Consider the following 26,126-nt stretch of genomic DNA (forward strand, 5'->3'; position numbering starts at 1 on the left):
CTGCCTTGCTAGTTGTTTGGTGTAGGGTGTCCAGCACTCTGGCTGCTGGTTTTGAGTGGAGTTGGGTCTTACCGTTGAGATGGAGATCTCTGGGAGAGCTTTTGCTGTTTAATATTCCATCGAGCCGGGTAGTCTCTGGTGGACTAGTGTCCTGAACTCAGCTCTGCCACCTCAGAAGCACATGCCTGACACCCAGCTGGGCTCACTAAGACCCTGTCAACCACACAGCTCAGAAGAAAAAGGAGAAAGAAAGAAAGAAAGAAAGAAAGAAAGAAAGAAAGAAAGAAAGAAAGAAAGAAAGAAAGAAAGAAAGAAAGAAAGAAAGAAAGAAAGAGAAAGAAAGGGAGGAAGGGAGGAAGGGAGGGAGGGAGGGAGGGAGGAAGGAAGGAAGGAAGGTTATTAAAATAAAAAATAAAAATTATTAAAAAGTAAAAAAAAAAGAAAGATGAGAGCAACCAAACCAAAAAACAATCCACCAATGATAAGAAGAGCTAAAAAACTATACTAAAAAAAACACAAAAAACAAAAAAACGGATAGAACCGTAGGACAAATGGTAAAAGCAAAGCTCTACAGACAAAATCACACAAAGGCCACCGCCTCAATTTTGGGATGATTCGTTGTCTATTCAGGTATTACAGAGATGCAGGGTACATCACGTTGATGGCCGAGATTTATTCTCTTGCTCCTTGTGGCTGCTGGGAGAGGTTTCCCTTTCTCTTCTTTGTTCTCACAGGTTCTGGGGTTCAGCTTTGGATTGGCCCTTCCTCTGCGTGTAGGTCGCCTTAGGGCATCTGTTCTTCGCTCAGACAGGATGGGGTTAAAGTAGCAGCTGATTAGGGGGCTCTGCCTCACTCAGGCCGGGGGAGGGAGGGGCACGGAGTGCGGGGCGAGCCTGCAGCGGCAGAGGCCGGCATGACGTTGCAACAGCCTTAGGCGCCCCGTGTGTTCTCCTGGGGAAGTGGTCCCTGGATCATGGGACCCTGGCAGTGGCGGGCTGCACGGGCTCCCAGGAGGGGAGGTGTGGATAGTGACCTGTGCTCGCACACAGGCTTCTTGGTGGCTGCAGCAGCAGCCTTAGCATTTCATGCCCGTCTCTGGTGTCCCCACTGATAGGCGCAGCTCACGTCCGTCTTTGGAGCTCGTTCAGGCAGTGCTCTGAATCCACTCCGCTTGGGCACCCCAAAACAATGGTCTCTTGCCTCTTAGGCAGTTCCAGACTTTGTCCCAGAGTCCCTGATTGCTAGCTGTGGCATAGTAGCCCCCTTCAGCCTGTGTTCACGCAGCCAACCCCAGTCCTCTCCCTGGAATCTGACCTCCGAAGCTGGAGCCTCAGCTCCCAGCCCCCACCCATCCCAGCAGGTGAGCAGACAAGCCTGTCAGGCTGGTGAGTGCTGGTCGGCACCGATCCTCTTGCGGGAATCTCTCCGCTTTGCCCTCTGCACCCCTGCACCCCTCCGAAGCTTCCGCCCTCCGCCACCGGCAGTCTCCGCCCACAAAGGGGCTTCCTAGCGTGTGGAAACTTTTCCTTCTTCACACCTCCCTCCCAGAGGGGCAGGTCCTGTCCCTATTCTTTTGTCTCTGTTTTTTCTTTTTTCTTTTGCCCTACCCAGGTACGTGGGGAGTTTCTTTCCTTTTGGGAAGTCTGAGGTCTTCTGCCAGCGTTCAGTAGGTGTTCTGTAGGAGTTGTTCCACATATAGATGTATTTCTGATGTATTTGTGGGGAGGAAGGTGATCTCCACATCTTACTCCTCTACCATCTTGAAGGTCTCCCCTTCTCATTTTAAATACAATAAAAATACTCTTAGTTAAGTAATTTGTCCAAAGTCATATAGAAAGTAGGCAGGAAGCCAGATTTTAAACCAAGCAATCTAATCTGAAAGATCAAACACCTATTCCTTTGTACATTATCTAGACATGTCACAAGACCAAGGTCCGTGGAGGACTTGCAGCTATTGGGGCCACTGAAATTCTCTCCAGTCATCTCCCTCCACAGGCCTCTCATGCATTCAAGGAACAAAACATCCAAATGCCTGAACACTTTCTGGTCTCATTCTTTTTGAGCCCCTATACATGCCAGCCTTTGGGCCAGGCTTTTCACATACATATCCCACATTAGAGAAGAAGAAACTGAAGCAGGAGATCCAGAAACTCGCATAAGATGACAGAATTAAAAACCAGGAGGGCCTGGACTCAAATCCAAACAATCTGACTCGGGGGTAAGTCTGTGTTCTTAGTCATACTGCGCTGTCTCCTCAACATCTGAATCGGCGCGCACAACTTCCCCAGGCCAAGAAGTGTTCATGTATACCCATATTAAATATAAGTAATATATCAATTTATTTTTTCATCCACTTATCGGTGTGAATGACTTCTCTTCAAAATTATACAACCATCATTGCCACCACTGAGTCATACTTTTGGATATAGTATATTTTGGAAGTGAAGGTGTAAGGAAAAAGATAACTTAGAGAACTCGAGGAAGGGGAGTCAATCTAGGTCAGGAAGTGACCTCACAAACTTGCAGTAGAGTGAAGGCAAGAATGTAGGTCAAACAAGATTAGAGTTCAAAATAGGATCCGAGAAGGCACAGGGTGATGGATGTATATTTTATCTGCCTCATAATAAATGCAGATGGATTATATCTTATATATTTCACTTACCCCTTAGCAATATAGTAGTTAATATAAAGATTTTAGATTTAGACTATTTGGGATTTGACTTTTTACTCTATCATTAAACATGACCTCAGCAAATTTCCAAATTTCATCATCTGCAAATGGGGTTAGACATACCAACATCCCCAATTCGTCCTGAAAAACAATTGAAATAATATTGTATTAGGTGCTACAGAAAGTAGTTGCTCAATTTTTATTATGGGTAGCTATTATTTTATTATAACTTTGCTTCGCTTTCCTGAGTTTTGTAGTCTCAACTTGAAAATGTTAACCTGATATTTTTCATTTTGCTTTTCCATTTTTCTTCTACTTCTCATAAAGTACAGCATGGTAGATTCCAGTAATATTAAAACATCTGTGTATCTCTGGTAGCAGTGTTGTACAGTAAGGTGACTTTTTTTTTTTTGCGGTACACGGGTCTCTCACTGTTGTGGCCTCTCCCATTGCGGAGCACAGGCTCCGGACGCGCAGACCCAGCAGCCATGGCTCACAGGCCCAGCCGCTCTGCGGCATGCGAGATCTTCCCAGACCGGGGCACGAACCCGTGTCCCCTGCATCAGCAGGCGGACTCTCAACCACTGCACCACGAGGGAAGCCTGTAAGGTGACTTTTTAAAAACACATTAGGAATAATAGATTTGAAGTGACTTTATTCTATGCAGGGATTCATCACACACATTTTATCTGAACTGTTTACCCTGACCATTTGACCTGGCCTTGAAGAAGGTTTTGTTTTGTTTGTTTTTCTTAAAGTAGAATAAGTCACTTTTTTAAAGATTATTCAAACAACTGTGCCTTGGATTTTTTGAATAAGTTGAATCTATATTTATATGGAAAGAAAAATGGTAATGTTTCCCAGTTGATTTAGGCTGTTAAGTGAAATAAGATTGACTGAGGTAGGGCCTCTCTTACCTCTTGCATTGTATCAAGGTACTTTATTTGGAAAACTTTAATATTTTTTCTGTTCATAGTTTATATACAGTGAATAGCATTTTAATATAAGGAATGCAAATTGAGGTGTTAAGGTGTCATGGGAAGCTTTAAATGTAGCACAGTTATAATGGAAAAGCAATGGTTTCACATACTTAGGATTTTTATTTTTATTTTTTTTATTTGCAGGATGAGTAAGAGATACTTACAGAAAGCAACAAAAGGAAAACTGCTAATAATAATATTTATTGTAACCTTGTGGGGGAAAGTTGTGTCCAGTGCAAACCATCATAAAGGTAAGCTGTTCTGTTTTCTTCCTCAGCTCTCTGAGGAAGGGGACTCCCTTTAACACAAACTATTATGTTCTGCTTTTACTGGTCAGTTAATTTTACTAAATGTGGGTCTGCCCATGGCAATTCTCTTTAAGTAAAAATGCAGAAAGAATTATTCTTAATATGGCTTTGATAGGTAATGAATGATTATTTAAATGTTTCCAGGATTACTGACACTTCTGCAAATAATGTTCAAAGAGTATGGAATCGTGACTTTGTTTTCTTCTTAGCATTTCCATTTTTAAGATAATGATGTTAAAATGTTGACTTGACACGTAATAAAGATGAGTTTCAAATTGCAATCATCCTATAATGAAACCATCTTTAATGATATGTGTCTTAATAATACGTATACATGTAAATTTCCTTTCCGTGCTTTTTGTAGATCATATTTCTTCATGCCAGAGTACATCTTTGGCCACTCTTTTGATTCTACCCCAGTATGATACTGAGAAGGCTCAATTCTGCCATAGAACAGGGTGACGATATTTGTTTTATATGTGTGTGTTAAGCTTGACAGCTCAAAATTATGCCCTTTCTGTTCTCTTTTCTGAGCATAAGACTCAGTATAGTGAATACTTTTTCCAAATGAATTAAAATTCCATTTACTTTTATTTTAGTCTATTTCTGGACTGTCCCTACCATAATCAAGTATTCATAACCTGAAAAGTCAATTTAGATTTTTCTGTGAAATATGATTTTACAATTCTGTTCTCTTTCCTCTGTAAAGTCCACAGACTAGCAACTTACTTTCTTGTTTTATTTTTGATTGAAGAGAAAGTTAAGACTGCCTTGAATTTTGTAACACTTAAAATAGTTACACATGTGCATTTAATTACGGAACAAGTACACCAGGGAATGGAAAGAGGTGGTGTGAGGGAGGGATGCTTATAAGACAAAATCTTTCCCCCCTGTGTTTAAAACCAAAAAGAGTCATCTTTCAAAATATGAATTTTATAAAGAGGTCCTTCATATTTCACAATCCTGTTTTTGCCCCACAGTGTGTGTGTGTGTGTGTGTGTGTGTGTGTGTGTGTGTGTGTGCATTTCTTCTTTTCTTTAGTACAGCACTTGGATCCACAGATAAAACTTTAAATTCTCTTGAATAAGGGTTACTGGTATAAAATTAAGAAGTTGTTAAGGAAGATGTTATTCACGTGTCTCCAAATTGGCTACAGTAAACCAAACTGAAGGACAAAGCAGCCTTAAATACTTACCTTGTAAAAAGGGGCAAACCACTGGGTCCAGGCCCCATGCCTTGGGCTTAACAGGAGAAGACACATCACCCATACATGGTCACCCCAGTGCACCTTCCCAGCCTATAAAAGTAGAATTGAGAGCTTTGGGGGAGATTCATAGTAATTGTGGGTGTCATTCCAGCAAAGCAAGGGTTCATGATAAGGATGCTTTCTCATCTCCAAAGCCAAGTGATGGGATCTCTAAGAGAATCATTCATGAGGACTGCTCTGCAGTGAATATTGCATACAATTTTTAAAGCTGTTTTTAAGACTTTTTAAGTTGTGTTATGTTCTATGCTAACTCCAAAACTAAGATCTTTTCTTACTTTTTGCCGAAAAATATATTTCTTGGACATAAGAGATTATACTTTGACTCAGAAAACTCAAAGTGCCAAACTCAAAGTTCTAAAACATTATAGAAGATAAACTTTTGTGTTGTTTTGCTGATCCATTTCCACCCTACCAAGAATATTTTGGAGGAAGAATTTAGGAAAGGTTTCTCTGCCTCTCCCTCTTTCCCCTTTTCTTTTCTTTCTTCCCTTTACATTTTCCATGCAAAATGCCCCCTTTGTTTAAACTGTTTTACATTTAATAAGTGTAATGTACATGTATGTTTTAGGACCTATTCATAGAATGAACACAAGTGTGCTCACCCCCGAGTTGAGACATGTAACATATCTAATTCTCTTGAACCTGATGATGTCTGCCACTCTAATTTCATTCCTTTGCCTCCTTACCCAAGAAAATCACTATTCTAAATTTTGTGATCATAATTCCCTTGCTTTTATTTATAATTTCACCATGTATTTATACCTATCCAAATGGCATGCTGCTTAATTCTGTTGTTATTGAATTTACATAATAGTATTATACTGTGTTTTTCTGTAATTTGCTAATTTGCCCAACAATATATTTGTGACATTCATTATACTGGATGGTAACTATAGTTAATACTAATTTTTTTTTTTACCGTTGCCCCATATTTTGTTGTATGAAGTCACCACAATTTATGTATTTATTCTCTTGTACCTGAACAGTTGGTGTTCTATTTTCTTGTCATTATGAACTATGCTTCTATGAATATTCTACTTCTTTCCTGGTGCACATTGCAAGGGTTTCTCAAGAGCACATTGCAAGGAGCAAAATTCTGGGTCACAGGGCATTGCATATCTTCAGTCTTACCAGATTATGTGAAAGGCTTTTTTCCAAAGTGGTAGTACTAAGAAAGTTGTTCAAGTTATTTCTTTTTACTGATGTATAGTAGATTTACAATATTATATTAATTTCAGGTATACAACATAGTAATTCAAAATTTGTATAGATTATATTCCATTTAAAGATTTTATAAAATATTGGCTATATTCCCTGTACTGTACAATATACCATTGTAGCTTATTTTATACATAATAGTTTGTACCTCTTAATCCTCTATCCCTATGCTTCCCCTCCCTCCTTTCCTCTCCCCACTGTTAATCACTAGTTTGTTCTCTATATCTGTGAGACTGTTTCTGTTTTGTTATATTCATTTGTTTATTTTAATAACATACAGTATTTGTCTTTGTGTGACTTATTTCACTAAGCACAATACCCTCCAGATCCATCCATGTTGTTGCAAATGGCAAATTTTCATTCCTTTTTATGGCTGAGTAGTATTCCTGTGTGTGTGTGTGTGTGTGTGTGTGTGTGTGTGTGTGTGTGTACTGCATCTTCTTTATCCATTCATCTTTTGATGGACATTTAGGTTGCTTCCGTAGCTTGGCTATTGTAAATAAGACTCCTTTGAGCACTGAGCGTATGAAAATTTCGAATTAGAGTTTGCGTGTGAATTTTTTTTTAATTGAAGTATAGTTGATTTACAATGTTGTGTTAGTTTCAAGTGTACAGCACAGTGATTCAGTTATACACATATATGTCTGCGTGTGTGTGTATGTGTATACACATTCTTTTCTCAGATTCTTTTCCCTTATAGGTTATCACAAATATTGAGTATAATTCCCTGTGCTATACAGTAGGTTGTTGTTGGTTATCTATTTTATATATAGTAGTGTGTATATGTTAATCCCAACCTCCTAATTTATCCCTCTCCCACCTCTTTCCCACTTGGTAACCAAAAGCTTGTTTTCTATGTCTGTGAATCTATTTCTGTTTTGTAAACAATTCATTTGTATCTTTTTTTTTGATTCCACATATAAGCAATATCATATGATATTTGTCTTTTTCTGTCTGACTTACTTCACTTAGTATGATAATCTCTAGGTCCATCTGTGTTGCTGCAAATGGCATTATTTCATTATTTTTTATGGCTGAGTAGTATTCCATTGTATATATGTACCACATCTTCTTTATCCCTTCATTTGTCGATGGACATTTAGGTTGCTTCTATGTCTTGTCTATTGTAAATAGTGCTGCAATGAACATTGGGGTGCATGTATCTTTTCAAATTATAGTTTTATCCAGATATATTGGATATACACCCAGGAGTGGAGTTGTTGAATCATATGGTAGATCTATTTTTTTTGTTTTGTTTTTGGAGGCAACTTCATCCTGTTTTCCATAGTGGCTGCACCAATTTACATTCCCACCAGTAGTGTACAAGAGTTGCCTTTTCTTCACATCCTTGCCAACGTTTATTATTTGTGATCCTTTTTATGATAGCCATTTTGACAGGTGTGAAGTGATATCTCATTGTGGTTTTGATTTGCTTATCCCTGATTATTAGCGATGTTGAGCACCTTTTCATGTGCCTCTTGGCCATCTGTGTGTCTCCTTTGGAAAATTGCCTATTCAGTTATGCCCATTTTTTTAATCAAGTTGTATGTTTTTTTGATTTTGAGTTGTATGAGTTGTTTATGTATATGGTATATTAATCCCTTATCCATCATATCATTTGCAAATATTTTCACCCATTTAGTAGGTTGTCTTTTGTTTTGTTGATGGCTTCCTTTGCTGTGCAAAAGCTTTTAAGTTTAATTAGGTCCCATTTGTTTATTTTTGCTTTTGTTTCCATTACTTTAAGAGACAGATCCAAAAATATATTGCTATGATTTATGTCAAAGAGTGTTCTGTCTATGTTTTCTTCCAGGAGTTTTATGATTTCAGGTCTTACATTTAAGTCTTTAATCCATTCTGAGCTTATTCTTGTATATGGTTTGAGAAAATGTTCTAATTCCATTCTTTAACTTGTAGCTGTCCAGTTTTCCCACGGCTTACTGAAGAGACTATTTTTTTTTCCCCATTGTATATACTTGCCTCCTCTGTCATAGATTAATTGACCATAAGTTCATGGCTTTATTTCTGGGCTCTCTGTTCCATTGATGTATTTCTATTTTCATGCCAATACCATCCTAATTTGATGGCTGTAGCTTTTAAGTCAGGGAGTGTGACACCTCCAGTTCTGTTCTTCTTACTCAAGTTTGCTTTGTCTATTCAGGGCCTTTTGTGTTTCCCTACAAATTTTAGAATTATTCATTCTAGTTCTGTAAAAAAAAAAAAAAAAAAAAAAAAAAAAGTGCCCAGCAGCACATTCCCCTCTTGTCATCCAAACGATATGCTCTCAGAATTCCCCCTGAGAGGGCTGCCTAGGTCCTTCTGTTGTGGCAGGCTGACTATGTAGGCTGACTGGTGGGCTTTGTTGGCCCCTAGCCCAGTTGATTACCAGACCCTGCCTTGTGTGGATGTTGCTAGCTACTGACTAGTGGGGCCTGGTCATGAGGCAGCTGACTGCAGAACCCCAAGGGGCCCTGGGGCTAATGTTGCCTCACTGGCGGTAGGAGTGAGGGTCCAGAAGACTCTGGAGCTGTTGCTCCACCTACTGGCAGGCAGAGCTGGGTCCTGGAGTCTGGCTGCAGGGCCCAGGGATCCCAGAGCTGGTATCAGATCACTGGTGGGAAGGGGTCTGGCTCCTGACACAGTTGGGTATGTGGTCCATGGTGTCCTGAAGCTTGTGTTGGCCTGCTAGTTGCAGGGCCAGGGCCCAGGGCCCAGATCCCAGGCCCCAGGCTCCACTGGTCCCAGGGTAGGGTCTAGCTTGCCGTAGGTGGACTAGGTCTTCAGGCTGAGGGACTGTGATTTTCTTGCATCTGGTGTCTGCCCCCTAGTGGGTTAGGCTGGTCTAGAGGCTGGTGCAGGCTTCCTGGATGGCAGGGCTGGTGTCTGCCTACTGGTGGGTGGAGCTGTGTCTTGGCCCTCTGGTCGGTAAGGCTGTGTCTAGAGGTGGCCGTGGGTTCAGGAAGTCATTAGGCAGCCTGTCTACTGATGGGTGGGGATGTGTCCTCACCCAGTTAGTTGTTTGGCCTGAAGCGCCCTAGCACTGATGCCTACAGGTTGTTGGGTGGGACCAGGTCTTGGCACTATTGAGCCAGAGGGAGGATCCCATGATGCCAGCTGCCGGCAGCAGTGTCCATGTGGTAGAAAGCTCCCTAATATGGCTACTGACAGTATCTATGTCCCGAGAATGAGCTACAGCCACCCCTCACCTCTCCAGGTGACTCTCCAAGACCAGCAGTTAGATCTAGCCCAGGCTCCTGTCAAATTACTGCTTTTGCCCTGGGTACCAGTGCATATGGGATTTTGTGTGGGCCTTTAAGGGTAAAGTCTCTGTTTCCCTTAGTCCTGGCACTCCCCAAATTAAGCTCCACTGGCCTTCAAAGCCAAATGCTCTGGGGACTTGTCTTCTCAGTGCAGGACCCCAGGGCTGCAGTTCGCCCACCCAGGGGTATGGGAATTGATTATATTGTGAGCCCACCTTTCCTATCCTACCTGTCCCATTGTGGTTCCTTCTTTAGGTTTTTAGTTGTGAAAAATCTTTTTCTCGTTCTCGTCTTTTTCATAGATTGTTGTTCTGCAGATAGTTGTAATTTTGGTGTGCTCATGATAGGAGATGAGCTCAGGGTCTTTCTACTCCACCATCTTGGCCAATGCACCTATTCTCTCTTTATTTTTTTCCATTTAAATTACAGTGTGTCTTGTTTTGTTCCTCTTTGAGTTGATCCTCTTTGGGACTCTGTGCTTCCTGGACCTGGATTTCTGTTTCTTTTCCCAGGTTAGTGAAGTTTTTAGGTATTATGTCTTCAAATATGTTCTCTGTTCCTTTTTCTCTCTCTTCTCCTTCTAGGACCCCTATAATGTGAATGTAAGTATGGTTGGTGTTGTCCAAGAGGTCTCTTAAACATCCTCATTTCTTTTTTTTTTTTTCTTTTCTGTTCAGCTTCAGTGATTTTCACTACTGTGCCTTCCAGTTCACTGATCCAGCCCTCTGTATCATATAATCTACTGTTGATTCCTTCTAACTTATTTTTTATTTCACTTATTGTATTCTTCATATCTGTTTGATTCTTCTTTATATTTTCTAAATCTTTCTTAAAAACTTCTAACTTCTCATTCTATTCATCCATTCTTCTCCTGAGTTCTTTGATCATCTTTATAATAATTTCCTTGAACTCTTTATCAGATAAATTGCCTATCTCCATTTAGTTCTTCTTCTGGAGTTGTATCTTGTTCCTTTGTTTGGAACATGTTCCTCCATTTGGAACATATTCCTCTGCCACCTCATTTACCACTTTTAATATCTATGTATCTGGTAGTTTAGTTGTTTTTCCCAACCTTGGAGAAGTAGCCTTTTGTAGGAGATGTCCTCTGCGTCCCAACAGCACACTCCTCTCTGATCACCAGAGCTACATGCTCTAGTGGTGCCCCCCTATTTAGACTGTGTGGGTCCTTCTGTTGTGGTGGGCTGACTACTGTGGGCAGTCTGGTAGATGTGGCTGGCCCAGGGTCTGGTTGGTTGCCAGGCTCTGCCTTGTATGGAGGCTGGCTATGGAAGCCTTTGGGGTTCTGGAGCTAGTGTTGACTCACTGATGGGCAGAGCTGGGTCCTGGGGTTGCAGGCCAGGGTTCTTGGATCTAGTGTTGGCCTGCTGGTAGGTGGGGCTGGTTCTTCACATGGCTGGCTACAGGTTCCAGGGTGACCAAAAGCTGATGTTGGCCCACTCGTAAATGGGACTGAATCCCAGGGCAGCTTGTTGAGAAGTCCAAGGTATCTCAAGCTGGTGTTGTCCTGATGGTGGGTGTGGACAGGGTCTGGGGGTTCCTAGGGCTGGTTATCATCCTGCTGGTGAGTGGGGCCAGAGCCCAGGGTCTCCTGGAGCTACTGCCAGCTCACTGGTGGGCTGAGCTGGATCCTGGGATCTCTGGCTGCAGGGACCTGGGGGTCCTGGAGCTGCTTTTAGCCTGTTGGTGGGCAGGGACTGTTCCTGACTCAGCTGACTATGTGGTCCAGGGTGTCCCAAAGCTTTTGCTGGCCCACTGGTGGGTGAAATCAAATCCTGGGGCAGCCGGCTGAGGGTCCCAAGGTATTTTAGAGCTTGTGTTTGGCCTGTGGGTGTTCTGCAGGGCTGTGGTGGTTCTGGGGATGGTATCGGCCCACTGGTGGACAAAGTTGTGTCCTGGGGTCTCTGGTTGCAGGGCCCTGGGGGTCCCAGGGCTAGTGCCTGCACACTGGTGTTTGATGCAGGGTCCTGGTCAGTCTGGTAGACAGGGCCATGTCCTGGGGTAGCTGTGGCATTGTAAGGCAGCCTGCCTGCTGGTGGGTGGGACTGTCTCTCTGCCTGGCTAGTTGCTTGGTCTGAGGCATCCCAGTACTGGAACTGATAGGCTAGTGGGTGGGACTGGGTCCTGGTGCCAATAAGCTAGAAGGCGGATTCAAAAATTGCACTTGCCAGCACCTGTGTCCACATGGTAGAGCAAGGTCCCCCAAAATTGGCTGCCACCAGTGTCTATGTCCCCAGGGTGAGCTCCAGTTGCCTCCTGCCTCTCTGAGAGACTCTCCAAGATCAGCAGGTGGATCTGACCCAGGCTTCTTTCAAATTACCACTTCTGCCCTGCGTGCCAGAGTGTGTGAGAGTTTGTATCTGCCCTGTAAGAGTGGAGTCTCTATCTCCCACAGTCCACATGGCTTTCATCATGTGTAAGGCTTAGAGCAAGGAAGGCCTATTCGCTTATTTCTATTTTTTATTGTGAGATAATTAATAAGAAATCTGTGTCTGATTGAGAGCACTTCGTGTGAGCATTCAAGGTAAAAGTAATACAGTTGAATATTAAAAATCCAACAGCTCTATTCTAAGAGCTTTGTAGATAATAACTCATTTAATCCTTATGACAATCTATAAGGTAGGTACTATTATTCATCCTATTTTATAGATCAGAAACTGTGGCAAAGAAAGGTTAAATAATTTGGCCCAAGTTGCTTAGTTAGTAACCATTGAGAGCAGGATTCAAATCTAGGAAGTCTTGTTCCATGTAACATGATAAATGTCTAGCAGTGAATTCTTTTTATTTATACTATTTGGGATTTAGTTGACTTCCTGAATCTGTGGATTGATGTCTTTCATAAACTTTGAAAGAATTTCAGGCATTATGTCTTGAAATATTGCTTCTATACCATTGTTACTGAACTAGAACTCTGGTTAGGTATATGTCAGCTTTCCCTCTCTATTCTCCATATATTTCAACCTCTATTTTATATTTTACACCTTCAAGTCTTTCTGTGCTATATTCTGGGATATTTATTCAGATCTGTTTATTTCTACCACACTATTTCTATGTTCTCTTGGGTCTAATCTGCTCTTTAATGCATATATTGAGTTTTAATTTCATCTAGTACATGCTACTAAAAATTCTTTTTTTCTTACAAATTGTCTTGGCTTTTTATATATTTTGTTCTTTATTTATTTAGTTTATATTTCTTTTTATACATTTTATTTCAAATCTCACATATATATAAAATTCGATGCTTCTATTTTATGAAATTTTTGTGATTTCTTCCTGTTGACTCTCACTCATAGCACTTTATTTATTTTAGGGTTTTGTGATTTTTAAAAATTTTGTGAGCTAATGTTCACTGGAATCATATTTGTGAGAGTTTTTAAGGCCTATATTTAGAATGCATTCTTCCAGAGATGATTTGCATACGCCATGTGTCTTAGGTTTCTCTAAAAGCAGAGCCAAGTCAGGAATTCTTGTTTATGTGGTTTATAGAAAGAGTGCTCTCAGGAGACAGAGAGCAAGGACAGCAGGATAGACTGGGAGACAAAAGATGAGCACAAATAGAGTCTCAGCTGGAGAACAGCCTGGTCAGGTCCTTTGGGGAGGATCAGAAACATAAATTGCTCCACAGAGTGGAGCTCCTTGAGGTGAGATAAATAGTCTCTTGTACACTTGTGTCCATTTGTCATTGGCCATTGATCTGTTACCCATGGTAGGGAATAGCCTTCCTGGGGAAGTAGCTTCTCTTTAGCAGAGGGTGGATTTCTGAACAAGGGAGGGGCTGTGAATTGTAATCCCCTACCATTCACAGCAAGTGGAGGAAAGGTGCACTGCTGATAGAGAGGATGTTGGCAGTGAACCAACAGCTACACATCACTGCAGTCAACTGCTCATACCCCTCAGCTCTGCTTGCTTCTTACTTTAAATTTACTCTGTTTAGGCAAAGCTTATCAAAGATTCTGCTTGGTTATAATTTCCAAGAAAACCTACGTGAGGAGGAATAGTGGGGCTGCTACTAATGCAGTTGGTACCAAGGCCTTTATTGATACTCATTATCTGCCCACTTCCCTAGCCATTTTAGATTCCTCTCTCCTTCCTGTTCATCTAGAAGGCTTACCTGATGTTTTACGCAGACCTCGTACCTGAGGGTTCTGAGCTCTGGATTATCATGTTCTGAATTCTGGGGTTGTTGTACTTATAAATTTATGTACTTATAAATTTATAGTTGTAACTGGGCATTGGGATGCCAAGAAATACCTCAATGGATCATCTGAGAGCCTAACATATTCTCCCCTGCCCTGGTTCATAGCAGCTACCCATAGCAGTGATCACTGGGGTCATTAAACTCATCAGTATTTAAGTCCTTTTTTTCTTGCTCGTCTATGGGGCTGACTATGCAGCAATTGGAGCTATATGTTTAGCAGGACTCTTACCGTTGCCCCTGGTAAAAGCATTCCCTTTCTGGGAATCAGGACTTCTAGGTTCATAGAGTCTATTGGTAGTTGTCACAGGAATATTTTAGATTGGATAATTCTGATGGAAAATTTGTTTTACTCAATAATTTTCGAGTACCCACAGTAAGGACTGAGAATATAGCAGTACATACAAGAGGCAAAAATTTTCTTTATGGAGTTTTTGTCCTAGAGGTGGGAAGATAGATAATAAAAAGGAAAAGTAAAACAGTTTTATAGTATAAATGCTATTTATAGGAAAAAATAAAGAAGGAAAGAGGTATAAGAAGTGTTCAAGAGGGACTGTAGTTTTAAATAAGGCCTTTGGGTAAGACCTAAATTTTCCAATGGAGCCAGCCATGAAAATATCTGGGGGAAGGATGTTGCAGGCAGAGCAGTAAATAAGTATGAATGCTTTCAAGTAGGAGCATGCCTGGAGACATGAGGAGTAGCAAGGCTGCTGTGTATAGAGCAGAGTATGTAAGAAAGAGAGGTAAGAGACTGGGTCATTACAGAACAGGTAAGTATAGGAGATGAAACAACAGAATAAGTAGCTCTTCCAAATACCAGTGCAATAGCACTGTGTTCTCAAGAGCAACCAATTGGAGAATTGTCTTACTCTGTTTCTTGAACATAATGTAGAAACACTGTAGAAATCTAGAGCATTTGTATTTGAAAAATGAGATATGTAAAAATCAGAGAATGTTGTCACCTGCTTAATAAAATCTTCTGAGCTTTGGGAACTAAAAGTCCCTCACACACAGACAAACCTCCACAGAGATTCTGTCCTCAATTCTTACAATTGTCTTCAGCTGGGCATTTTGGGAGCAGGGTGGGTGGTGTGTGGAGGGTGGGGGGGTAGTGGTTAACTCAGAGCATTGTGACAGCCAATCAGAAAGTATAAGCAGTATTTCCCACTTGGAAGCAATTACATTAGGTACAGCTTCAGATAGTGGGGATTAGAGAGGAAATATTTCAGTTTAGAACTCCAAGTTCCCAACAGAAAAACATAGTCATTAATCTTAGAAGGCCAATATGTTTTCTTGCCTTTTCTTCCTTTACCCATCACATCCAAACTAAATCTAAAGAGAATGAGTCATCATTGAATGTTTGGGTTGGAAAAGTATTTAGTATGAAAGAGATTATAAACAGATGAGAGTTATATGTAACAGAAACAAATTTTTTAAATGTTCATTTGATTAGCTAATATTGAGTGTTATTCCCATTATTATACTAGGTGTTTACTAATCTGAATTGCAACTTTTGATTGAATGAAAAATTTTCAAAGAAAAACAAATTTAAAATAAAGGTGATTTTGAGCCCAAAGCCTAGATGAGAGAGCAGCCATTTAATTTGTTTTGGTAGCTCTTTGTTTGTTGGTTCATTTGATAGTTTATTCATTTCTCTAACCAACAACCCAGAAAACAAAATATATATATTTTTTTTTCATTAAAATAAAATTTGTTTTAATTCTAAAACAATAAATATTTACTATTGACATTTTTAAAAATATAAATAAGCAAAGGAGGGAGAAATAAAAATCACTCATAATCCTACCTTCCAAAATAACCACTGTTACCCTTTCAAAAACAGAATACAATTTTGTGACCTCCTTTTCTCACTTTGAAATATACAAAATACTTATTGAGTATCTGTCAAGTGTTGGGCTTTAGGTCAAGTTCTGGAGGTTAATAAGTGACCCACACAGGCATGATCCATGCCCTATGGAACTTACAGAAAAGTAGGCATGAAAAACATTAATCTGATAATCAGACAAATAAATATTTAGCTATAAATTATTAAAGTGTTTAGAGATAAGATTTCAGGATAAGAGTATGTAAACTGTAAAATGGGTAGAGGGAAATCTGGGAGGTCTTTTCTAGGGAAGAGACATTTGAGCTGAGATCTGAATGGGGAGTGGGAGCTGGGCATCCAGATAGGATCAGTAGCCTGTGCAAAGGTGCTGAGACATGAAGGAATAGAATGCTTTGGAGCAAAAACAAGATCACTGTGTCTGAAGGACAAAAAGCAAGGAGGATGGTAGGCACAATTAGGCAGGGGAGGTGGTGGGGCAGATCCTTTGGGGCCATATTCAGAATGTTGGTTTTCTTATAGTTAAAATTGTTTGAACCAATTTCGCTAGGATATTACTAGGTTCTCTTGGGCTGGTTTGCAGTTGACTATGATGTACACCAAAGTTTAAGAACCCTGATTATAATGCATAGTGTTCCAAGGACCTTGTTTATGAGAACAATTGGATTAATGTCCTAAGAGAAAGAAAAATGGCCATAACATAAACTGACTCTACTTTGGACTTTTAACAATATATTTTATTTTTCATTTTATTGAATTTTCAGAGTAATACATGTTCATTGAGAAACTTTGGTAAGAAAAAAATATATCAAAAGAAATCAAATTACCCATAATTCTTGCACATAGAAATTATTAGATGCCATGTGGGCATATTTTCATCTGGTTTAATTTAGGAATGTATTAAACATATTTGAGAGCATGATGTTCATTCATTTATTTAATTATACATTTATTGATATGGACTAGGTGAGAGACTATGCTGCTCTGAGCTGGTGATTCTGCTTTAAATGATGAGATAAAGTTGCTGTTTTCTCTTTTTATTTTAAGTTATCTCATTTATACAGAATAATGCATAAAACCCATATGTACACTCAAAATAACAATCATAAGGCAAGCGGCTGTGCAAATACCGACCAGGACAATAAAATATTAGCCCCCCAAACCTCCTTATGCCTCTGCCCTAATTACAACCACCCCTCCCACAGAGGTACCCCTTTCCTGACTTCTTATGCCTAAACAATAGAGTATTATTTTGTCTGGTTTTAATTTTGTAAAATTGGGATCCTATTTTAGGCATTTTTTTTTTAGTGTGATTTGCTTCTTCCCTCAACATTTTTTCTTGAGATTCGTCCATGTTGTGACATAGGAGTCCATTGTGTGAATAGAATGTGATGCATTTATCTTTTACTGTTGATGGGCATTTGGGTTTTTCCAGTTGTTGGCTGTTATTGCCCATGCTGCTGTGGACATTATTTGTACATGTACTTTGGTTCACAGGTGCAGAATTTCCCCCAGGTATATTTTTAAGAATAAAACTCTATGGGCCGTATGATAAGTACATATTCAACATTACTTTTTTTTTTTTTTTCAAACATTACTTTTTTTTTCCCCCACTTAGTAGTATAATTAGCAATAAATGATATGTATTTACTTATATATCTAAAACTATCCATAAAAACATATTTTAATTGGGGCATGAAAAAACATTGTAATAATGTGCCCTAAATTACTTAAGAAGACTCTTTGTTGTTAGATTTCTTTGAGACTTTTTTGTTTGTTAATACTAATCTAAAAACATTTGTGTGAGAATTTTTGTTTACATTTAATATTAATTAGCTATCAATTAATTAAATTTATTAATACATTTTGTTCATTTTTAAATTTCTTTACATAGTTAACACAGATGAGAACTTTTGAGGTCAAAGAGAATGAAATTATTAGGTTTGTATCATTCAACGTTCACTCAGGAAAAAGAAAATCACACTAAGGGGTTTAAAATAAGGAACTGGTTACAACAGTGTTGAAAGAGCTGGAGAAGGTAACAGGGTATGGTGATACTACTACCCAGACATTGGTTAACTGCAGAAAGCTATTACTGCCCCTAGAGGTGGGAGAGCAAAAAGAAAAGCAGAATTACCCAGCGCTCCGGACTGTAGTATTTGCTGTTGAAGTTGCTGAAGCACTGCTGCTGCTTTGGGAATCACTTCCACTGCCACTGAGCAGGAAGCCTGGAACCAATTCCCTCGTGATATTGCAAGAGCCCAGGAGGCTGAGTGCTGCTAGCGCTGCTACACTCTCTGCTAATGCTGCTGAAGTCCACAGGCATTCATGTGATCTCCCTTAGCATTTCTGAAGCCAGAAGCAGGGAAAAAAAAAAAAAAGGTGGCCTCTCTCTTTCTTATGAGTGCCTTCCTCTAAGAAGCAGACTGTAGGACAGAATTCAATATGCAAGAAGTTTATTGGGGGAAACACTTTTGAAATATAAAGAGGGAGGGAGGAGGAGTAGATGGGGTGAGGCTTCAAACCAGGAGGAAGGGTTGACACCTGTGAAAGAAGAGAAGGAAGGAAGGAGGCTTGAGTAGGAAGAACCCCAAACTTCAGCACAGTTTTGAAAAAGTCTTGGCCAGGCCAATTTGGGGTCCTGGAGCAAAGGCTGCCCATTGCAAAGACTCCCATAATGGGCAAAAAGGCCAGGCTGTTGTGTTCCTGCCATGCTCAGTCACTGACTGGTAGCAGCCCAGACAAAGTGTGTCCTGTGTAACTCCACAGGTGGGGTTACTGGAGGCCATCAGTCAACTGTGTTCTTCGCAGTGGGTTCTTTTGAGGGAGAACTAAGCAGACATCTTTGTAGTTGCTACACTTCCATGGGCAGAATCTAACCAGAAGCCAGCTGGCAAGAAAGTCTGAGGAATTTAGTATTTAAGCTTCCAACCCATTTCAACATACAGAGGAATATAGAAAGATAAATGTTGGAAGAAAATGACAAGTATCTGCCACAGGAACATTTATACATGTTGTTAAATTACTTTTGATTCCCTCACAGAGGTATATAAAACTTCCCTTCTCACCAGTCTGAAAATATTGGCTACAAATAAATATCATTGTTAATTTAGAAGGTCCTGACATAGTCTCTTATTCATATTTTAATTTATATTTTTGAGTTAATGAATGGATAGTTAATTTTTGAATTATTTTCATTTCCCATTATTTGAATTATTCATTGATTCCTTTGCCAATTTAATATTTGTCATTGATATGTTTGAAAACCTTGGATAACTTTTAAAGCTTGGTCACATTCATTGTAAATTTTCATGCTTTTCAAATTTAATGTTGTTTTAAAATCGTGTTTATAGCTTTTCAGAACATAAAGTATCCTACACTGTTGTTAGAAAAAATTTGAAAATATATAAAAATATAAAGTAGAAACTTTAAAACACCTGAAATCCTATGCACATGTCACTATTAACTCTCAAATATTATTCATATAATATTAGGAATATACTGTATCCATAGATTTTTCTCCTTTCTTATTATATTTTGAGCATTTCTTCATCTTTCCTGTGCAAATTATTTAAACATACTATATAATTGGATATTAGAGCTGTTTATTTTTCCTCTAGTAAAAATAATGCTGCAGTGAACATTTATATTTGCAATTGCTTTTCCCCATATCTGCTTATTAGGCTAGGTTTGCAGTGATGGAATTACTAGTTCAAATGACTTAAATTTTAAAATATTATTATGTTTTGAAAATGGTATTTTTAACTATAAAATAATTTGTGTTCATTTTAGAATATTTGGAAAGTATAAAAGAAGCACTAACAAAATTAAAATGTAATATATTCATATATGAATTCATTTGAATTCATATAATTCAAATACACATTCATATGTTTATTTATTAATATTATGAATGTTAAAAGGTATGCATTTTGATATATATTGTCAAGTTGCAAACATTCCTATTCATATTCCCATCAGCAGGGAATTTACACACCTTTGTCAACACTTGGCCAGATGAATTTGGAGTCCTTGAGATTTATCGTTCTATTTAATCTTTGTCAATTTCATCCTGTTTTAATTTGCAGTTTTAAATTATTAAAGATGATAAAACTTTTATTGTTTATTGACCATTAATATTTTTATTAGTTACCTTTTCATGTATATTATCCATTGTTTTTATTAGGTGACCCTATTTTTCTTTATGTTTTTATGAGAGCTCTTTATAAAGGATTAACACTTTGTGTTGTTACCGGTAGTTTACATTTTGCCTAATCAACGCGTTAGCATATGGTGTGCCTGAGCACAGCTTCAGAACTCCAGACAGTCTGCGTTTTCATCCAGGCTTGTCCTTTTACTAGCTGTAGGTAATTTTTCTTTTTTTTTCTTTTTTTTTTGGTTGTGGTAGGGTGATGGTGGGAGTGGAGTATCTGAATCCTTTTAACGTAGTTTCTTTAACCTTAAATTTAAAAAAAGATATTGCCAGTATATATCTAGGTTTTGTCTCTTAATTATTGAGTGACTCTTTTCAAGCTTAAAGTTTTCAAAGAAAACCTTACTTTCATTTTTTATTTAACTAATGGTCTTATCTTTTTGTCCCATTTTATTTTTTTCCTCCTCTGTCAATTTTGGATCTCCCATCGTTTGGCTGTTTGACCTCCCGAATTTGTTTTGTAATAGTTTTCTTTTGTCTCTCTGTTCTTTTGCTCTATTTGTTTGGAGGAGGGGGGTTGGGAGATTTTGTCACCTTTATTGTAGAAATTTGTGCAAAATTTTATGTCTTTTACAGTTTTAATTTCTGTGTGCTCTCTACTTTTGTTTTCTGAGTGTTCTCCTGCCACCCCCCCCCCCATTTATAAGTATTTCTTCTTGCAAAGTCTCTTTTTCTTCCTAGATTTTGTCCCTACTTTATTTTAGTTTCTACTTTTCATGCTAGAAGCTTTCCTCAGATAGCTGATCATCCCAAACTGTCTGTTCTGAAAGCTCTCAGCCTGTTAGCGGGGCTTGTAGAATTTGAGATTCAATGTAAGATGATGTGGCAGGACTTTTATTGGAGAACTCCAGGTGTTAGTATGTTTAACTTTTCTCTTTTGGATCATCCAGATTCCTTCGAGAGGAATCCTTTAATCTCTTGTCTTAGGTTGTCAAGAATTGAGAGGTGAAAGCAGCTGAGGTGAGGAGGTATGCCCACGTCAACATTCTGTAGTTCATTCAGTACAGTGCCTACAACCTCTGCTGTGTCTTGTGGTCCCCGGTCCAGAGACCACCTCTGTTTCCCCACCCGACCCCGCCACCACAATAAATCTTCAAGCTTTTGTCAGGTTGGCAGGTAAGACGGCTGCCCAGTGACATGGAATGATAGAGAGTAACTAGAGATTTAATTGCTTCTCAGACAGCTTTCACCAATGCTTCTAATTATAGCCCTCAACCCCTTGTCCCTTCCAGACCTACCTGATAAACTCTCAGTCCCTCGCTCTTTTGATGATTCTCTACTGCCAGCCTAGAGATTCTCTTTCTTGAGTCCCATAAGTCAGTTCTAAAATTTTGTTGCTGTTGTCTCCTACTGAAATGCATTTTTTTCAACCCACCATCTTAAATCAGAACACTAATAATGTTTCTAATTTTGCTATTTTCTTTTAATTTTCTTATCCTCTTCCTTCTCTTCTTGGGCTCTCTTTTATTTCCACGTGTCTCTTTCCCGGTTTCAAAATTTTCCTCCACATCCTGTTGTTGTAGCTCATTCTTCATCTTTGCTTTGATCAACTTCCGTCTTTCTTGAATTATATGGATGTACAAAGCAGGAGCTCTATAAATTTTATTTTTAGTTCTTGTAATATATTTTTAAATGATGCTGTCACATTGCTTGTATTAGAATACTATGGTCTTTGTCTTCTCTGAACTGTTGCAATTCCCTCCTCATCCAAAGTTTCCTGACTCCAGTCAGTTCTCCCCACAGCAGGTGAAATGAATTTCTAAAAATAAATATTTGATAGTTTTACTTCTCTACCTAGAACCATTAAGATAAAGTTAAAAACTTATACATGACAAATCCCTGTGTGATTTGTCTCTTCTTCAGATACTTTCGCTCTTACTCAATGTGATCCAGACACATTCTCTTTTGCAGTTTCTTGAAGGCCCTGTGCCCTTTTATGCCACATTTCCCTCTGTGTGCTTTTCACATTTTTGTTGCTTTATTTGTCTAGCTAACTGCAGGCCATCATTGATGTCTAGTATCTCCCCCATAAAACTTTTCTTATCCTTCTAGGTTAGTTTCTCTGTGATATGATCACATAGCACCTTGCTTCCTTTACATCTCTCGTCACAATTGTACTGAATGAATTATTCATATAATTATTTGTTTATGCTTACTTTTCCACTTATCTGTAAGCTCTATGAAGATGGATTCAAGTATTCAGACATCACCTGTTCCTAACAGTATCTAACATAAATGAAATTATGATATGGTCTCTTCTTTTAAAGATTTCATATTTCAAAACATTGAACAGAATCTATAAAAGGGTTTGAGAAATTAATGGTGGTAGCAGGTATTCTTAGTGTTTTCTTCCTATTTTAATGGTGGTGGGTCTAGTGTTCCAAGATTAATTATTGACTTTTAGAAAACAGTTTAAAAAATTACATTTAAGCAATCTTTTTCTCTATATTTCCTGTATTTTAAGACATTGGATTTTGCTTTCAGTTTAGAATGTACTTGGAGGTATAGAATTAGGGAAGTTCTGAGCATTTAAAGTTAAAACAAATGAAGTAATCCTACATATTATTTCTAGTATGCTTTCATATTCATTATTTATTTGGGCTATGAAGGGAATATTCTTTTACTGTAGCTTCTTTTCATGCATTCAATAATTTTTTTTTTTTGGTAATAAAACAGATCTGCTAAGAGGAGAGTGAATCTTACTATTTCAGAAGAGAGAGTATAGTTTTCTGGTGTTGGTGGGTTTAATACTCACTGAATGAAGTTATATCATTATTGCATAGCTGTGTGCTTAAAAAAAAAAAAGAGATGAAAATCATGAAGCATTTGTTCTCTTTTGACTGTGAACAATTCGTTAATTGAAAAATGTTTAGTCATTTCCAGGCATATATACTGGACACTGCGCAGTTATCAACAAGCATTCCATAACATATTTTGGGAAATTTTTTAAATGTATTCCTATGACTGATCCTCATCACCTAGCAACAATTATAGGAAGTCAAAGGAGTCTCGAATTTTTTTAACTTGGCGTAGAACTTGCTAATGGTTGTTTACTGTGTATCTGTTTATGTGCTGTATGTATATCTGTGATTTATAGACAAAGTAAGATTTTTTCCATGATTATTTTCATGGTTCCCGTGAAACAACGTTCACCCCCTTGGGGAATGATATTACCCTCGTTGCAAGTACATGACCCAGAGTTAATCAGTTTTCTTTACTATGATACCTTTTTCATCTTGCTATTCTTTATCTCATTAATCATTTTTATAAAATTCATAATAGCGTATCAATATAACAGACCTTAGGGACTTGGAGGAGTTGGTATAACCTACTAGATCAATAATCTATACATTTGTGAGTTCATATGACAAAATATTTGAGGAAAAAAGTTCTTTTCTATATCTTATAATTTGTTTTATTTGTATTTTTTTCCACAGTGTCATAATAAAAAGATGATGGCCTGCTGAAGTACTTAAATTTTTTTTCACTCACACCAGGCTTCTAGTCTTTGTCCTGTGAACACCTTTTTTATCAAGTCACCAAACTGTACTGTTCTATAATTTTTACAATAACACAAGTTATCAGGCCACTGGTAAATATGTTTAATATCTTCTCTAGTCTCTACTTTTTCATACTGTGAGTTCCATTTGTGTATCCCTAAGTACTGGATGTCTATATAATAGGAAGTCATTTACTTACTAATTCAAGTCTGTTCATGATATTTGGATGTTAATAAAATAAAATCAACAGGACACAAGACTAGATATTAAATTACCAAACAAAATGACTGCTTAGCTGATCACTCATGATGAACATGTCTACTTCCCCAAATAAATTATTTATAAGTTCACAATGAGTATGAGAGAAGACTGCATTTATAGGATAAACAGATTGAAAAACTAATTTGAAATGGTGCCTAAGCTACTTATCAGGGTGGTGAAAAAAAGAAAATTTGGAGTCAGGAGAATTTAGGGTTTGAGCTGAATGCCCTGGGGTGAAATATATTACCACTGAAATTTTAGTTTACCTGTAAAATAGAAGTAAAAGGTGCTCATTTTCCTACACTGGATTGGTGAAGAGATAAAAAATGATAATGCATATGGAATTTCTTTTAAATTGCCGTAAGTTATTATAGTTTCTATTACACACAAAATTTTAAATTTTACTGATAATACTTTTATAAATATTGATGGTTTTGAAAGGCATTTCTTGGGAAATAAAATTAAAGTATGAGTCATAGAGGGACCATTTTCTTGCTTTTTTGAAATATGATATATATAATAATCAGTCCCTAATTCTTTGCCCATACATGAAATTAATATACTTTTGAAAATGTATATCTACAAGGGTATTTTGAGGAAGCTGTTACCAGTTAGAGAAAAATCTATCTGCTTTATAATATATTTTCAAGTTATAACTATTATAGTTCACTGGGAGGTTAATGCTGAGAAAATCAATCAATTGATCAATTTTTTTTCCTAATTTGAAACATTGGAGTTATAAAGAGAAGTGAAAATCAACTATAGATAAAAGTGACAGCCCCACTAATAGAGGACTCAGGGAGAAAACATCTATTTAAACATGCTATTTAAACATCTATAAAAAGCATGCTATTTTAATAAGTTATTCAGTTATTTGTGTAGTAGGTACAGCCTATGTGTTATTTCCTAACTCTGCAAATGTCTTATCTCAAAATAGATGTTACTTAAGTAAAATCACCCTTAGCATTGTTCTTGTTTCCTAACAAAGATATGCTACTCTAACATTATTATGAAACACTGTAGCAAATACTCCCCGAGAATGCTCGTGCCCTGGGGATACTTGGGTCAAAGATAGATAAAGCACTTTTTTTCTTTGCAATTTATATATTCTTCAAATTTATGTTAAATAAAATTTGTAAATGAATTCATTTAAAAAATGAAGAAATTTTACTCTTTTTAGGTCAATCATGTTGACGTAGGAATACATATATCCTAACATATTTCTCTTAAACATTTTACATATTATAGTTTTCTCAAAGTATTTATACATACCAGATATTGAAGATAATTAACTTTCAGAAATAATATCAAATTCTCATTGGTTTTTTTTCTTTCCAAACATTTAGTTCCCTAATAATTTATGTATCATTCATTCATTCAACAAATATGTGTTGCATATTTATTATATGCCAGGTATTACTTAGGCACCAAGAGACTATCACGATGAATTCGATCATTGTGCTTTTGAGGAGCTCATCAACTAAAAGAAAAACACATTTGTGTAATGAAAGTCTGAGCACAACAAGTATTTAATAAAATCTTACCTATTCACAGACAGATAAGGACAAAGCATGGGCACATGTGTATAAACAGCAGAAGAAATGGTAAAGTCCACCTTAGTGTTGAAAAAAAAGTAAAATTACTAGACACTGAATAAATATATGTCAGCCTGAGAGGCTCAGTGAAAGTAGGATATGGCCGATATGTAATGGATGAGTGAAAGACTTGTAACGGGAGGAAATGTGTGGGTGGTTGGAAGGTGGCTCAGAGAAAGATGAGAAACGTGTGTGAGAAGTAAGAAGGAAGGGATGACTGCAAGCTACGATAACAACATGACTTATTTGATGAAATACTCTGGGAGATGAACTCGAGTCTTTAGGTTTCCTAGAGTCACAGCTTGGATTTTGAAATTGCAGAACTTTGACCACTGTAACTTAACAGTCATTGAAACTCTGTATTTGTATGGAGGAAATGAAATATCTCTCTCAAATATGACTGTCATTCTCAGAGCTGCCATTGACCAGGTGGTTGTTTTAGGTTACAAATCTCATTTAATCACAAATCAAGTTTTTATTTTAATTGAAATAATATTCAAGTTACATAAACAAAGACAGTAACTGTAATCAAGTCAAACTTGATATCACGGAAACATTTAAAAAGTTATCCTTTAGAGATTTCTTACTTGAATTTGTTTTGGGGTTGTGATCTTATTTTATCAGAGTACAGAATTCTCACATAAGTTGTAAACTTTTAAGAAATTGTGTCATTAATGAAAATTCTATATTACCTTGGTAGAGGTACTAGAATGAGGCCCACTCATCTTTCAGAAGTATTTTTGAACTTGAATCTAACCATTTAGAGAATGCTATTGAAAGTGAAGATGTATATTTGT

The 26,126-nt window shown here is 37.9% G+C and overlaps 1 protein-coding gene across 4 annotated transcripts in view; it reads left to right on the plus strand.

The window, feature by feature from the left end:
- Window positions 1-26,126, plus strand: part of TAFA2 (TAFA chemokine like family member 2) — a 551,710-nt gene that overhangs the window by 382,568 nt on the left and 143,016 nt on the right. For all 4 annotated transcript variants that reach the window (XR_009565590.1, XR_009565589.1, XR_009565591.1 and 1 more), the window contains one exon: window positions 3,796-3,902. Coding sequence is in view for 1 of the 4 variants with exons in the window: in XM_030866430.2 (XP_030722290.1) it covers window positions 3,797-3,902 (106 nt within the window). In the remaining 3 variants the exon portion in view is untranslated. The remainder of the gene's footprint in view (window positions 1-3,795; window positions 3,903-26,126) is intronic.

Source organism: Globicephala melas, chromosome 10 (genome assembly GCF_963455315.2).
Source record: "Globicephala melas chromosome 10, mGloMel1.2, whole genome shotgun sequence".
NCBI lineage: Eukaryota > Metazoa > Chordata > Mammalia > Artiodactyla > Delphinidae > Globicephala > Globicephala melas.